At 56.2% G+C, this 15,592-nt stretch overlaps 1 protein-coding gene across 1 annotated transcript; it reads left to right on the top strand.

Moving 5' to 3' along the window:
- Nucleotides 1–19: 19 nt before the first annotated feature.
- KCNK17 (potassium two pore domain channel subfamily K member 17) lies at nt 20–14,653 on the top strand. Its single transcript, XM_019830556.2, has 5 exons — nt 20–880; nt 3,990–4,104; nt 8,936–9,096; nt 9,513–9,687; nt 13,810–14,653. Exons 1-5 carry the CDS (start codon nt 608–610, stop codon nt 14,118–14,120), a joined length of 1,035 nt encoding a protein of 344 aa, XP_019686115.1. The 5' UTR covers nt 20–607; the 3' UTR covers nt 14,121–14,653.
- The last annotated feature ends 939 nt before the right edge of the window (nt 14,654–15,592 follow it).

Below are 15,592 nucleotides of genomic sequence, written 5' to 3'. Positions count from 1 at the left end.
TCCTCCTCCAGGAAGGAAGTTACCGGGCTTCTTCAGAAGCAGGAAATGGACAAGCCCACTGGTCAAGAATCCTCTCACCTCCCAAGTTCATAGACAAGTGGTGATCAGCTGGGGTCCCTCATCTTTGGGAAAGGAAAGGGTGGTGTTGCAAGAGATCCAGGAAGGACTTGACAGGAGGCAAGGGTCCCAGGGTCCAAGAGCTTAGGCTGGGGCCCTAAGACAATAAACTTGGCTTCTACTTTCTCTTCCCCCTTGAATGCGTCTCCAGGAGTCCCTCCCACTGTTTGCTACAGTAGGACACGCTGGGGGGCTCTGGGCCCCTTCCACCTCAGAGCCTTCGGTCTCCCAGCACCCCTCCCCTTCCCCTGAGCTAGGCCTGGGGGGTGAGCACTCCACACACATTCTAGGCGGGGCCAGGTGCCCACAGCTTGGGGCTCGTTTTGTCCCTGGGATTGGATCCCGGTGCAGGGTGGGGCAGGGCTGTCCCATTCTCCCGCAAGCCTCCTGGGCACAGGAGAAAACTGAGAAAACTGGGCACAGGCAGGCGCTGGCTGGGGAGGGCACCAGCCGAGCTCCTAGTCCCTTCCTTACGCCTCTGCCCTAGGCCATGGCTCCAGGCCCTGGCCTCCCTGCCTCTCTGGCTCTGTGCAGACCCCGAGCCCCGGCGGCGCCCGACGACAGGGCTCGACACTGCGCCGTGCCGGGCACCGTGCTCCTGCTGCTCGCCTACCTGGCTTACCTGGCGCTGGGCACCGGCGTGTTCTGGGTGCTGGAGAGCCCTGCGGCGCGTGACTCCAGCGCGAGGTTCCAGCGCGAGAAATGGGCGCTGCTGCAGAACTTCACGTGTCTGGATGGCCCGGCGCTGGACTCGTTGATCCGGGTCAGGGGCGAGCGGAGGCACGGGCGGGGGGCGGGAGGGCACGCCCCGGGTCGGGAGAGAGGAGGCGGGGATCGACGCGGGACGACTCGAGCGGGCGGGGGATGGGAGGGTTGGGCTGGACGGCCGCGGACCCGGCTCCGGGGCGGCCGGAGGGAAGCGCACCTTAGCGCCCTGTCCTCCTTTAGGGCGGAGAGGGCACAACCCGCCCGGTCCGGACGGTTGCTGGGCGCAAACACCCTACTTTGAGCACGGGATGACAGGGGGCGCGCCTAGCCGGGTCGGGCCGAATGGGGGCAGGGCGCGCTGGACAGGCCTGGGAGGTGGCGGGGCAAGGGTCCCACTAGGACCGCGCGGCGCTGCGTCGGGGTCGCCCCGCGGGCGAAGGACGAAAGGGCACGCCCGACCCCTTCCAGAGAGGGTGCAAACAGGAGAACGGGGGGCGAGGAGCAGTGTCAGAGAAGGAGCAAGACTGAGGGCACGGTTGGAGTCTTAGGGGCAAAGGGTACAGGGCGCGCTCGTCCCAGCGGGTGAGTGGAGGGGAGCTCGGAGCTCCCAGGGCGCAGACCCGATCGGGAGCTAGCGTGGGCAGACACAGGGGCGCGCTTCGGCTGAATCCGTTTTACTCCTGTATTCCGACTCGGGGCTAGACGCGGAGGGGAGGTGCAGAGGTCTCGGAGCACGGAGACTGCTCTGGGGGGTGGGGACCCAGAGGGGCGGAGGGGAGGGGAAAGGCTGAGGAGGCTCTTAGGGGCGGGGCATCGCAGCTGGGTGGAGGTGTCCTTCGACTCGGGGCGGGGCCGCACCGGACTGGGACCTGCGGGATTTGGCGGATGCTTGATCGGCAGACAGGCTGCTGTGCCCCTAGCCCCGATTCCGCGTCGCGCAGTCCCGGTGCCGCCTCCATCGAGGAGGGCAGGGCCTGAGTGCCAGGGTCGCCAACCCAAAGCCAGTCCCCAGAAGGTAGCAGGGAAATGTCCCTGGGTGGGAAGTGACATGGCACTGGGACAGTGGTAGAGTCCTGAGCCCTTGGACTGGGCTGATGGTGTAGGGCCTGGAGCTGGGCAGGGGAAGGACGGTCTCCGCTAAGGACCTCCTGTAGCACCTCCACCGCCCCCACCTCTAAACTTTTACAAACACCGCGGGCTGCCTGGTCCTGGAGGCTGGGTGACACCCCCTTTGCAAAGGTGGAGAATTTCAATTCCCGGCAGCGTAGGCCCAGGGAAGAGGACAGTGATGGCAGTGATAATGATAAATGCTTCTGTGTAGCACGTACTGTGTGTGGAGCCTTGTTCCTAGACTATTAACTTGTATTAACTCGTTTCCTCCTCACCTACCTCACAGGTAGGTACCATTTTATCATCCCCATTTTCGAGATGAAGAAACTGAGGCTCAGAGACGTTAAATACAAATACATGAATGGCTGCACAGCCAGGGATGGGCCTGTTAACCGCCAAGATGGATCTCAGTGCAGATGTGTGTATGTGGGTGTTTCCCACCTTTCCTCACAGGGCTTTCATTTCTGTACACTTCCCCCACAACCCCCTTCAGCTGCCCCTGCACTTTTTTTAAGTGCTTCTTTATTTCTTTTTGAGAGAGAGACAGAAAGACAGAGAAAGGGGAGGGGGGGCAGAGAGGGAGGGAGAGAGAAAATGCCAAACAGTCTCTACTCTATCAGCTCAGAGCCCGATGTGGGGCTCAAACCCACAAACTGTGAGATCATGACCTGAGCTGAAGTCAGACACTTAACTGAATGAGCCACCCAGGTGCCCCTCCACCTGCACTTTACCCCTTCTTCAACCATCCTGTGGCTTTCACCATCCCCAAAATAAGAATGTGGTGTCTCCAACCCAGATCCCCCCCTGAGGGTAGACACGTGCGTGCAACTTCCTCAGATCCCCCCAAAGCAACAACCCTCCTCCTCCCAGCCGGGCCCTTCCACCTATTCTAAAAGTCTGTCATCCAGCCCGCATCCCCACACCCTTACAGGGGTTTCGATGCTTCCCTGACTACCCACACCAAATAGGACCAGAGTCCTAGGTTTCTGAGTGTCTCCTCTCTGTTCCTCCTGGCCCACTCTGTGCTGGATGCAGGCCAGGCCCTGTCCATCACTCACCCCTCAAGAGTCTCTCCTCTTCTGGTGTGCTAACACCTATGCTGCCAGCTTCCAGGGAACACACAGACCTGCTCTTGCCTCCTCTTTGCTCACTGACCTTGGAAGAGGCCTGCTGTTCCATCCCTGGCATGGCAGAGCCAAGCGTGGCCTGGCTCCCAGCTGCCTCTCCGTCTCCCTGTACTAGATCCCAGGCACAGTCCTGTCTCCCAGGCTTTGCTCCTGCTGTCCCATCTACCTAAATGTCCCTTCTACCAGGAGCAGTCCTTTTTGACCCTCAAAGAAAGCCCAACTAAAACATCACCCCCTCCGTGCACCTTCTGCTTCTACCCCCGTCAGAATAAACATCCTTCCTCTCAGTATTCCTACAACATTATACTGGTAATAATGTTGATGATGGCAACCACTACCACTTACTACGTCCCACATACTGTTCTAAGTCTACACCAAACACCTCACTGTACCTTCACAAACAATTCTATGAAGCAGGTGCTATTACTATTCCCATTTTGCAGATAAGGAAACTGAGGCACAGAGAAGTTGGGTATCTTGTCCAGGACCATGCAGCTGTACTGCCTTAATGCCCAAAGCTGCACTGACTGTGCTGTATTGGTTAAATCTGTCTCTGACCCACTGAGGACTGACACCCCATGTCCTGCCTGGCCAGTGTCTGTTGCAAGAATGGGAGGGAGCAAGAGAAGGGGGAAAAATGGTGTTCTTCCAGCTGGTGAGACATCCTGAGCTGACCTGGGCTCTGGGGTAGAGAAGGAAAGGATCTCTCTCCATGGTCCCTGCCCCTGGGGAGGCCCTGACTGGACAGGAAGAGCCTGCTTGCCCTGGAAGGGCTGAGATCAAAGAGTGGTTGTGACGATTGTCCATGAGTGTGTGTGTGTGTACGCACCCCCATGCATGTGTATTCATGCACACATGTGTATGTGTTTGAGTGCAGGGGCCCAGTCGCCCCACAGACCATGGTGGTCACTGCAGCCTCTCCCCCAGGGCATCGTCCAAGCGTACCAAAGTGGGGACATCGTCCTTGGCAACACCACCAGCATGGGGCGCTGGGAGCTCGTGGGCTCCTTCTTCTTTTCTGTGTCCACGGTCACCACGATTGGTAAGAGCAGGATGGGGCCAGAGTGGGGTGGGGAGTGTGACCCCGCCCCCCGAAAGACAGGGGTCAGGGGACCGGTGCCTTTTGGAAGAGTTACTAGGTCACTAGACTCCAAGTGCACTCAGGCCCAGCAGCGTGGCCACCATCTGTGGGCAGAATCTGGGGCCGACCTGGGATTTGCTGAATCCAGTTCTGCATTTTACTGAGGTCTCCAAGAGATTTGTGTGCAAGACGACATTTGAGTAGGGCTGCTCTTGGGGGATTTCTGCCCCACACAACCTTTCAGGACATAGACAGCCCCCGTGTAGCAGTAAGATGTGTTTCAGCTCTCTAAGTCTCCTGGTCCCCTGAGCCAAGCCCACCCAACACTGGGGATGTGGAGGGCAAGGGAAAATTGGGAAGGAAGGAAGGGCAGAAATCCAAAAAGACCCTTTGCATCCCCTGTTCTCAGTGTTGGGGAAAGGTGGCCATTCCTGGAGGCCTCTCCCCAGCTCACTAAGGCACCCCTCGCACCCCATCGCCATTCTCTCCAAGCCCCCTTCCTCCCTCACACAGAGAGCCCTGGGACCAGATCGCCCTCCCGTTTCCTTAGCCCAGCCTTCAGGAGAGTGAAGGTGGAACCAGCCCTGGGAGGGTGCCTGGGGGCTGTTGGAAGGGGAAGGAGAGCAGCCTAGGTCCCTCCAGCTCTGAAACCCAGGAAATAACTCAAGTCCAGAGCCCCGTCCCCCTTCTCTGGTGGAGGCCCTGCTCCTGCATGACCCTGGAGTTACCACCAGGTGGCAGGCGGACACCACTGCTGGCCAGGGCGACCTCTACCAGCTCTCGGCCAGCCAGGATCCTCTCCCGGGCAACCAGTGTCCCAGTCTCTGTCCCCCCCCACAGGGGAGCCAGGCAGGAGCTCCCAGCGGACTCTGCTTAGTTTTAAATCAACCAATACTTCTTGGAAGCGGGTCTCAGGGCTACACAGGGGCTTGGGTAGTCCTCCACCTTGAGGCAAGCATGCTTGGGAGGCCCCTGAGACTCCATGGACCCTGTGGCCGTGGAAGAACTAGCCAGGATGGTATTTATTCATCTTCACACCCCCTGGGTCTACAGGGCCAGCATACAGTGGGCACTCAAATTCCCAAAACACCCATCCCCTCCAGCCCTTATGATTTCCAGGGCAGGGGGGATGTTTGATGCAGAGTCCCTGTGGGGAGGCGTCCTAGCTGTGTGGGGGGTCTGTAATCTCTGAAGCCCATACCTCCTACACCCTTGGTCCATTGAATTCCGAGTTTGGCAGCCCGTCCCTTTGTCTTTACTCGGTTCTTCCCTAAAGCATTCTGAGCCAGCTCTGAAGGGAAGGAGGGCAGAGGAAGGGGGAGCCCAGCCCTCCCTGCACACGTGTTCTACTTGTACTAGGCACCGTGAGGGGCACCTCTACAATTGAGATTTCATTTTGTCTGTATGGTCCAGCTTCCAAAATAGGGCTTATTATTTTCATGTCACGGAGGAGGAAACTGAGGCACACAGAAGTTGCCCTTTCCCCAAGGAAAGTAAGCAGCTATGGGGTTTGAAACCCAGCTGGGGGACTACCTTGCTCTTTCCAATAGTGCCTGCCTTTAGAAGGTTTACAAATAGAGTGGAAATTCTAAGCAACAGGAGGAAGGAGAGAGCCATTCTAGGGTGAACAGGGGGGAAGTTCATGACCTGGTGATTCTGACCACACACACACACGCGCGCATGCACGCGTGTGCGCAGAGGGCATGCAGAGAGAGGAGGAGAGGAAGGGAGAGGAAGATGGTGTACATGTGGAACACTCCATGAAGGAAGGAAGGGGTACCCTGAGGGACACAGCAGAGGACTGCCTCCTTGGTGTCCCTGTCATCCTGGGTCTAGTACCCTGTAAGGGTTGTACTTTCCAAGCCCCAAAATGAAATAATGTCTGACAGGCCCATGAACACCTCTAGACCAGCTGGACAGGCCTGAGCCCTGCCCCCCCCCCCAAATTGTCCATCATCTATGAACTCCATCCATGGCTTGTTCATTTATTCACTCCTCTAGCCATCCATTCATTCAACAAATAGACTTAGTAGCTGGGGGAGCCAGAAAATTCTAGTGAGACAATGGTGAGCAAAACTGGCAAGTCCCTGCCCTTGGGGGAGCTGATGTTCTAGTGCAAGAGGACACCCAACAAGCAAACAGATACATAGGCAATATTCAGGTGGTGGGAGGTGCGTAGAGAGAAATAATGCCAGGCAAGGGAGTCTCATAGTGATGGGGAACCATTGTATATAAAGTGGCCTTTGAAAGCCTTTCTGTAATGGTAACACTGAAGCAGAGACATGAACGGAATAAGGTAGAAAGCTGTGTAAGTATCTGGGGAAGCAAGTGCAAAGACCCTGAGGTAGGAGTGTTGCTGATGGGCTTGGGGAACAGTAAAGAGGACCAGGTGATTGGAAAGGGTTGGAAATGAAGGCTGACTTCAGAGGAGGTACAGGGCAGCCCAACCACACAAGGCTTTCCTGGGATGTCCTAGGGGTCGACTAGCAAAGTGAAAGAGGTGACAGACAGGAGACCTGCTGAAGGGAGAGGTGGCTTAGATGGAGCCATGGTCGCCGAGAATTGAGCAGGCAAATGAGGGCTTCACTGATATCCACCGACGGCGCTGAGCTAGGGCTGGCTGAGAATGATGGGGAGAAGAAAAACTCACTTAATGTCAGCCTGAGAAAGGGAAAAGCTTCACGGGGGTCCTCCCAGACTTGGAATCTAAGTGCTACCATTCCACAGGTTAGAAAAGACCCCGAGGGACAGACGATAGCACTGGGAGGACCCACGGTTAGAAGAGGAGGGGTCAGTGAGGAGTCAGGCATCCCTGGATGCCAATAGAGTTCCCTCCTCTAAATGAACCTGTAAAAGCCAATTAGGCGAAGAATGGATGAGGCTCTAGAAGAGGTTGCTGAGGTCCTCAGACCACAAGCTGGTGGAGTGGAGTTCAATCATTCATCCATTCATTCATGCGGCAAACATTCCTTCCACACCTTCTGTCTATTACAGGCTTGAGGGCTCACATTCCCATCTATGGCACACTGCCATTGCCTCCTTTTGTCCCGCATGCAAACACTGTGAGGTAGATGTCAACATCTCCATCTCACAGACAGGGAAACAGAAGCTCAGAGAGGCCAAGCCACTTCCCCAAGGTTCCACAGCCTTCAAGGGGCAGAGCTGGGATCCAAACCCAGGAAGCACTTCTGATTCCAAAGCCCATGCTCTAAATTAGTGCATGCTTTGGCCTCTCTTGGGACCATCCCCTCTGAGACCCCTCAGTAAGATGAGAGTCAGTGTAAACCACCAATTTCAATCCAGTACAAGTGAGCGTGGAGTATGTGGGAGTGCTGACCTGTCTGGGCAGGGGGACAGGGTGCAAGGCATCCATTCATCTATTTACACATTCATTCCCGCATTTCCCATTCATTCATTCATTCATTCTTAAACTCATTCAACACACATTTGGTGAGCACCTAATTAGGTATCAGATCCTGTGCCAGTTGCTGAGAATATAAAGCTGATTATGACCCCCTGCTTTTGAGGGGCTCATGACTCTCGAGGATGGCAGACTTGGAACAGATCATTCTTATACAGTGGGTTACCCTCAAAGATGGCCAAGTGCTGGGGGAGCTGCTGCACTGGGGCTGCCATTTATAGGCAGGCAAGGAGGGAAGCATGCTCTTGGTAGAGGGAGAGTCATGTTCAAAGGCACAGAGGCAGGAGGGGGCCTGGGGATTCAGCAGGGCAGGAGTGTGGCCAGAACTGGGAAAGTAGGGGACCAGATGGGCTCAGAGATGGGCTGGGTGAGACTTTGGACGTTCCAAAGGAATAATGATGGGTCATAATCTGGGAGACGATATAGTCAGGCTTGCATTTAGCACAAGACAGGAATGTGGCGGGGGGGGGGGGTGACCAAAAAGTGGGGAGACAGAAACGGAGGAGAATGAAAGAGGAAAGGATGTCCAGGCTAACTGAATCTTTGGAGGAATGCCTCATCGTCCCCCTAGCCTCCCCCATCCCTTATCTTCATGACAGAGAAGATAGCCAACCTCCACCTGGCCCTCCATCAAGTCACCTGATTGTCCATCCACGGCCCCTCGCTCCTGAGGGGTTTGGGAGGGAGCCTGGGTGTGTTAGTTAGGGCATTCTGCAAATCAGGCATCAAGGCAGAATCAGATGTACAAGAGGCATATGGGGGGGAGGGGAGGGGAGGGAGGCCTTTGAAGGCTGAAGAAGGAGCAGGAGAGATGGTGACAGCCGGACTGCAAAGTAGGCATGATGCCTGAGAAAGGAGAGAGAGGAGGGGAAGGGCCTGAGTAGGCCCAGCCTCAGACTGCAGGTGGCTCTGAGGAAGGCCTGGCCAGGCCGGGCAGTGGGAGCCCCAGGCAAGACTGCCTGCCGGGGATGCTGCATTGGCTTGGGGGCCGCGCCCAGAGACAGGAGCCTGGAGGCCGCAGGGCCCTGGCTCAAACGGTGCAGCTGATCCCGGAGATGCAGCACCTAGAGGCTCCACGCCCTTCCATGCCCCTCTCCCATGTCCACCCAGAAAGGGGGAAATGAGGGAGAGAACGGAGTCTTACCCTTTGTGGGTTTGAGCTCACACACACTGCCGAGCCTCCTGGAGCTGTAAGTCCAGGAGGGAGTCCCCAGCTGGAGTAGAGGGTGTTCTGAGGGAGTGAAGGTATAGGGACCCCTGCGGTCCTGGCTTGGGAAAGGAAGGCCTCCGGTAAATGCCAGCTGGAGGGGGTTAGGAATGAGGGTCCCTGGGGATGGAAAGGTCCCCTGATGTGCCTCTGTCTTGCCTCAGGCTACGGCAACCTGAGCCCCCATACGATGGCCGCCCGCCTCTTCTGCATCTTCTTTGCTCTTGTGGGGATCCCGCTCAACCTCGTGGTGCTCAACCGACTGGGGCATCTCATGCAGCAGGGAGTGCATCACTGTGCCCGCAGCCTGGGGGGCGCCTGGCAGGTGCATGGGCTGTGGGAGTGAGGGGGGCTGGGTTACTTCTAGGATGAGTGGGGTAGTGGGAATCAGGAGGCCCGGGGGGGCGGGTCACTGGAGGGAGCAGGGGTTACCTCTGGGAATCAGGGTTACTAGTGGGGATGTGGTGGGACTGGAGGCCGCTGCCCAGAATGGAGGTTATTAGTGATAAAGGGGCATCAGTAGAGAGCACGGGGTAGCAGTTGGCCGGCTGGAAGGGTATCAGCCAGCCAAGGTCTTGCCCAGGAACCTGGAGAACACCGACGAGGTGGAGGGGCCCCAACAGCCCCTTCTTGCCGGGAGGGAGCGTATCCCTGTCTCCTGCTCAGGATCCCCCGAGGCTGTCTGTTCCCCAAGCACTGGGCAGAAGCCACATGGGGCCTGGGTACTGCATGCACCCACAGGACCCTGCCAAGGCTCGGTGGCTGGCAGGCTCCGGTGCCCTCCTCTCGGGCCTCCTGCTCTTCCTGCTGCTGCCCCCACTGCTCTTCTGCCACATGGAGGGCTGGAGCTATGTAGAGAGCTTCTACTTCGCCTTCATCACCCTCAGCACCGTGGGCTTCGGCGACTACGTGATCGGTGAGAGACCCCTGCAGGCAGCGGGAGGGCGGCTGGGCACTCAGCTGCCTGGCCTCCACTCGCCTGCTCCATTCGCTGGCACCTGTCGTGCGCCAGGCCCTGGAGGGGGTGGGGGGGCGCTCGGAGGCCCAGAGTCCAGAGGACACAGTCCTGGGAAGGTTCAACCTGCTTTGTTGTGTGATGGGGCTAAAGTCACCCAGGTAAAAAGTGACGACTGGAATTTGAACCCAGCGCTTGGGGCTGGCTATAAGTCACAGTCCTGGTTCTCTTGACAAGCGCTGAAAGTGTCCACAGGCTCAACTGTTGTTATGAGAGCTCACCAAATTAAGAGAGTCCCTGACCCGCCCTCCCTGGTCCTTCCTTGTCCCAGGGTCTCTCCTCCCCACTTCACCCCACCTCATGAAACGCCAAGCTTCCCACTGTCCCTGGGCTGAGGGCCATATGTTCCACACCACAGGCCACAGGGACCAGGCTGGAGAGTCTGGGAGACTCAGGAAAACCCAGCCTCCCCCGACCCCCGTTGGCAGATGAACTCTGAGTGCCAGTAAAGAAGGGCTGCGTGGTCCAGAAGGCCCAACATGAGGTTTAATCAGCCATCACTACCCAGTGTGGGCAAGACCGGGGTCCCAGAAGCCACTGGCCTTGCATGATAAAGCTGAGGCAGGTGCCCAGCAGGTGGCAGTGGAGGGACATTCTGTGGGGCCGCAGGGGTGGCTGGGACTTCAGCTCAGCCTCATTATCTCCCTGTGCTGCCCTCCCCTGAAGGTTCACCACATGAGCAGTGGCCCCTGGCACCACCACCACACTGGTCTCAAGGACCCCTGGCCCTAAATTAGGGAGGAGGCCCTGTCCTTCTTCACATCTATGGAGACAGAACCCAGCCTGGGATATTGAAATGAGGTCTTACCAAAGTAACAAACAGCTAGCTAATACCTCAAGCCACCTAGAGTGACAACTGTCACCCCCATTTTACTGAGGAGAAAGCTGAAGCTCAGAGAGGCCAAGCCATTTGCCCGAGATTGCACAGCTAGCTAGAATTCTGATTGGCTGACTCCCAGACTCATACTCTTTCCAGACCCCGTCACGCACCCCCTCTGGGGCCTCAGTGTTCCTATATATAAAATGAGCGGTCAGGGCTAGGTGATGGCTGAGACCCCCTCCGTGCCTTCTCACCTGTGTTCAGGTTCCCCCCCTTCCCTGAACCTCCCTTTCCTTAAGAAGAAGCATCCTGTGTCAGGGGCCTCATGCTGTCCCTTCCCAATATCTTCAATCCTGGAGGGAGGCTGTTGGTCTGAAAAATTTTTGAGAAGGTTTCTTCCAACTGGAGTGTACCCACCTACCTTCAAAGTGGTGAGACAGGTCTGAGGAGAGCTTAGCCCAGTGGCTCCAAGGGCCACATCTGTCCCCGTCACAGATCAGAGAATGATTCTTGGATCTGTCCTCTCCTCTCTGTTCCTACTGCCATCTTCTTAGTCCAGCCAGGCCTGTTGTACATGGCCGGTTATGTAGGTTGGGCACCACACAACCCTAAAGTGTTGCCATTCACATAAAGCACATGGAATGACACCCATAGATTTGTGAGGCCTGTATCTCTGTCCCTGCCTTGGCTTTTAGGACCTTTAAAAAATTACAAGTGCTATCACGTCACCTGCCTAGGTCCTGCGAAAACCTTCAGTGTTTTCCCATAGTCGTAGGATGGAGTCCCAAATCCATGGGTAGGCTGGTGAGGGCTACTCTGTGGCTGAGCCCTGCCTCCTTCTCCACTCTGAGCTCTCCCTCTTCCACCCTGCATCGGGGCCACCAGGGGCTCAGCCATAGCAACCTCAACCCAGGGCTATGTGATGTGATGGGTCCTGCACCACCAGGGCTCAGGGCATGAAACTCAGGATTTGCCCCAATGGTAGTCCTGAACCCAGAAGACCTGGTTCTCTGAGGGTGTCCAGTGCAAGGAGAGGGGAGGAAAAGTGGGAATAAGGCTCTCAACAACAGTCTCCTGGTGCCTACTGATCACCAGGTCCCCCAAAGTTTGGTCCTGGGTGGGAAGAGCTGACAGCAGGCTCCCCTGGAATCCTGCCTGGAGAAGCCTACATGGGGCTGAAGGGGAATCTTCGTAAGGATGTCCTGAGGCTCCACATTCCTCCGAGGCAGGGCGGATGCAGGTCTAGACACAGACACCCTGGGAATGGCAGGAAAGGCCTCTGTCAGCATCAAGGGAGGGCCCGCGACATCCACGCAGCAGTCTCTACTGGAGCAAGGAGGGCTGATCAGGGTCCCTGCTTCCTGCCAGCCACCCCGTGGGGAGTGGCAGGGCCAGGAAGGCTGGAGGATGGGGCCAAGGCTTCCCAGAGTCAGTCCCCTTCCACCGAACATCCTGACTGAGGAGACGTGGTTCAAACCCACGAGGCCCCCGGAAAGACCACTCCCACCCATGTCTCTCCGCCTTCTTTGTCCTCCAAGGACAAGGTCAAACCCTTTTCTTGGATGGGAATGCTGAGGTCCACCACCTGGTCTCAGGGCGCCCGTTGTCCCTGTCACAGCAGCCCCACGGGTGTTGTCTTCATAGCTGTTCCTCTTTTCCCAAAGGCCATGGCCAGAGCAGCACCCCGGTCCCAGCCTCCTGCTCCTCCCTGGCCTCACCCCCCACTTCCCCCGATTGCATTTGCAACGCAGTTGAGCGCCTTGCCAGCTGCCAGATCACCCGCCACTTATGATTTCGGCTAAAAAAATGAAATAAAATGAGAGAAGGCACCCCCTCCCCTCCGCTGCCAGGAGCAAGCCGAACTGGTGGGTGGCAGGGGCCGAGAGCTGGCTCACCGCTGATCTCATTTGGGACTGCCAGCGGAATCTTGGCCCCATAACTCAATCAGCCTAATCCAATCCCGGCTCCTGCCAGGCAGTGAGGTGGGGTCCAGGGCTGCAGGCTCATTCCCGAGCTGGGGCCCAGGAAAGGGACCCAGGCCTGAATGACAGGGAACAGAGGTTGTCTTGGGGCCAGGAGACAGAGGGATGGGTGGGACAGAACACGAAGACAGAAAAAGATGTTGAGAGAATAAGAGGACAGACCTCACCCTTGAACAATCCCGATTTGATGAGGGTGACAAGACAGACCCCTAGGAAAGAAGGAAGAATTGAGTTATGGAGCAAGCTCTTGAAATGACTTATCTAAGCCCTCCAATGACCTCCATCTGTCCCTTCCCTCTGCCATTACTCACCCAGTCCTGATTATGTTTGGGGTGCCGGTGTGGGGATCCCAGAGAGAATAAGTAACTTAACCCAGCAGAAGCACATGGGCTGAGGTCTATCTGCTGGATTAGGGGAAGTTCAATAGGCCATGAGGAAGTGGAAATGAAGAGCATTCTGAGCTGGAAGGACAGCAAATACAAAGGCCCTGGGGCAGGACTGGAGATAGATGGGAGAACAAGAGAAAGCCCAGAGTGACAAGCACAGCCCTCAGCAGGGAAAAGGTATGTAAATCAAGGCTGGGGGAGTAGGTAAGGGCCTTAGGACTTCATCCCAAAAGCCAAGGGCTTGGGAAGAAAGGATTCTCTTCATTCACAGGTGAGGGATATTCAGACAGATGAAGGTCACACAGCCAGGGAGAACTGGGGCAGGATACAAACTCCAGTGGTTCCACCTGTTGTCCCCAAAGCTCTTGGCAAGTTGCCTCTGTTCAGATATGAGGAAACCAAACACAGAGACAGGCAAACAACAGAGCGGGCATCAGAATCTCTTGGGAGGCTTGTTAAAACAGATTGCTGGGCCCACCCCAGGGTTTGCATTCAGTAGGTCTGGAGGGGGACCCGACCATTTACACTTCTAGCAAACTCTCAGGTGATGCTGATGCTGCTGGTCCAGGGACCCCACTTTGAAGCACTGGGATAGAGCACAGAGTCCATCAGAAGGACAAAGAGGAAATGTAGCTTCCAAACTCAACTCAGAGTGTCAATCCAGGGAGGCTTCCTAGCATCCTATAGCAGTGACCACAAGGCTAGCAATCTCAGACCAGTTTGAACTTCCCATATTCTGCTCATATACATCAAGCCATGTGTGGCTGTTTCTGTTTGGGAATGTGGCCTTGACTTTGCCAGACTTCTTTCCTCTGACTTTGCCTCTCCCCCCCAGGGATGGACCCCTCCCGGAGGTACCCGCTGTGGTACAAGAATACAGTGTCCCTATGGATCCTCTTTGGGATGGCGTGGCTGGCCTTGATCATCAAACTCATCCTCTCCCTGCTGGAGACCCCGGGGAGATCATATTCCTGCTACCACCACAGCTCCAAAGAGAACTTCAAGCCCCAAAGCTGGAGGCAGAGCCCTGATGGGGAGGCAGAACCCCGTTTGCCACAGTCAGGCTGCTGTCCAGAGGGGCCTGTGAGAATCATGCAGCATCCAGAACCCTCTACTCAGGTCTCATGTTGTGGAAAGGGCAACTAGTTATACTCCCGTATGCGTTCCATCTTCCTCAGTAACAAGAGCCCTGGCTTTAAGCTTGGCACATAACCACCCAGACTAAAGACTACTTTTTTTTATCTTCCCTTGAGGCTATTTGCAGCTATATGGTTAAATTCAGCCCAATTGAATACACGGAGAAGAATCCTGTGGGACTTATGACTGACTTTTTGTGGCAGGTAGTGTGCTCCTCTTCACTACTTCCTTTTTCTAGCTGGCTGCAATACTGATATAGTGGCTGGAGCTCTGGCAACCATGTTGCACCATGAGGTAGAAGCCATGTTTGAGATCGGTGACACAGTAAGACAGGAAGAGCCTGGGTTCCTGATGGTTGAAGAGCTTCCATAACAATCTGGACGAAATACCTTCAGACTTCATTTGTGTGAGTGAAAAATAAATGTCGATCTCGTTTACTACAGTTTTATTTGGGGTTTTCTGTCACTCACAACCACAACTAATTCTAACTGACCTACATACCCAGAGACAAAGGCAGCATCTGAGACTGGAACATACACAGAATCCACTCCTTTCCCAGGTGAGTTTGCCCAGGACTGGTAGAAGGAATGGATTAAGGGCTGAAGTTCAAGGCCCCCTTCACGTCCAGAGACCTTCCAGGTAAACTCCCAACGGTCAGGGTTGATACAGCTAATAGGCAGCTGGCCCCAGTCTGGCTGCTGAATCCTTGCTCTGTGGCTCCCTCACACCAGGGAAAAGCCAGGGGCAGGCCAGTGGGCTCCTCCTGCCTCACCCTGCACCGCTGCGTTTGAAGACAGCAATCACAGTTTGCTAGGCCAGGTAGGGTTTGCAGAGATTCCTTCTTTTTGCAGAGTCTCACCCTGAGCATTTCTGTCTCTCACTTAGGGCTGCTACTAAGGCGGTATACGCCCTACCACACTCAGGTCCCCAAGCCCAGCCAAGAGCCCCTGGCAGTACCAGCTGCACCTGAGGGTCACCAACAGCAGCTGGGTTCTCCACCTCGGTGGATACCTGTAACTTGGCTTCCCTCCACCACATTGCAGGTAGTGGCACAGGGACCCAGGGGGCTCCATGTGGCCCCTCCCTGTGGAGCCGCAGAGCCCTCCTAAAATTGGATCAAGGGCAGCCTTTTGGCCAAGGAAGAAGGAAGGGTTGTTACACCATCCAACTTGCGCCATCCGGCCTGGCCCTAAGTGGACCAAGGCCAGACCCAGGAACAAATACCAGCGAGTAAACAACAGGGTCTGTGCCCTCTTCCTAAGGCCCACAGGGCAGGCAGAGGAAAACGGAGGTGAGGAAGAGATTGCTGGAGGCCTAGAACTGGCATCCTTGTACTTTGCACACTCCAGAGAGAGGACCCAGAACTCAAACCTGGGAGAGACAGAGAGGCCAGAGTGCTGGGTTGGTTTCCATGGTTCCCACACTGCCTCGTGTTGAGCCCCTTTCTCCCCCTGCCTGGCCTCCTAGAGCCCCTCTCACCT

This window comes from Felis catus, chromosome B2 (assembly GCF_018350175.1).
Source record: "Felis catus isolate Fca126 chromosome B2, F.catus_Fca126_mat1.0, whole genome shotgun sequence".
Taxonomy (NCBI): Eukaryota; Metazoa; Chordata; class Mammalia; order Carnivora; family Felidae; genus Felis; species Felis catus.
This window is presented reverse-complemented; position numbering and strand designations above follow the sequence as displayed.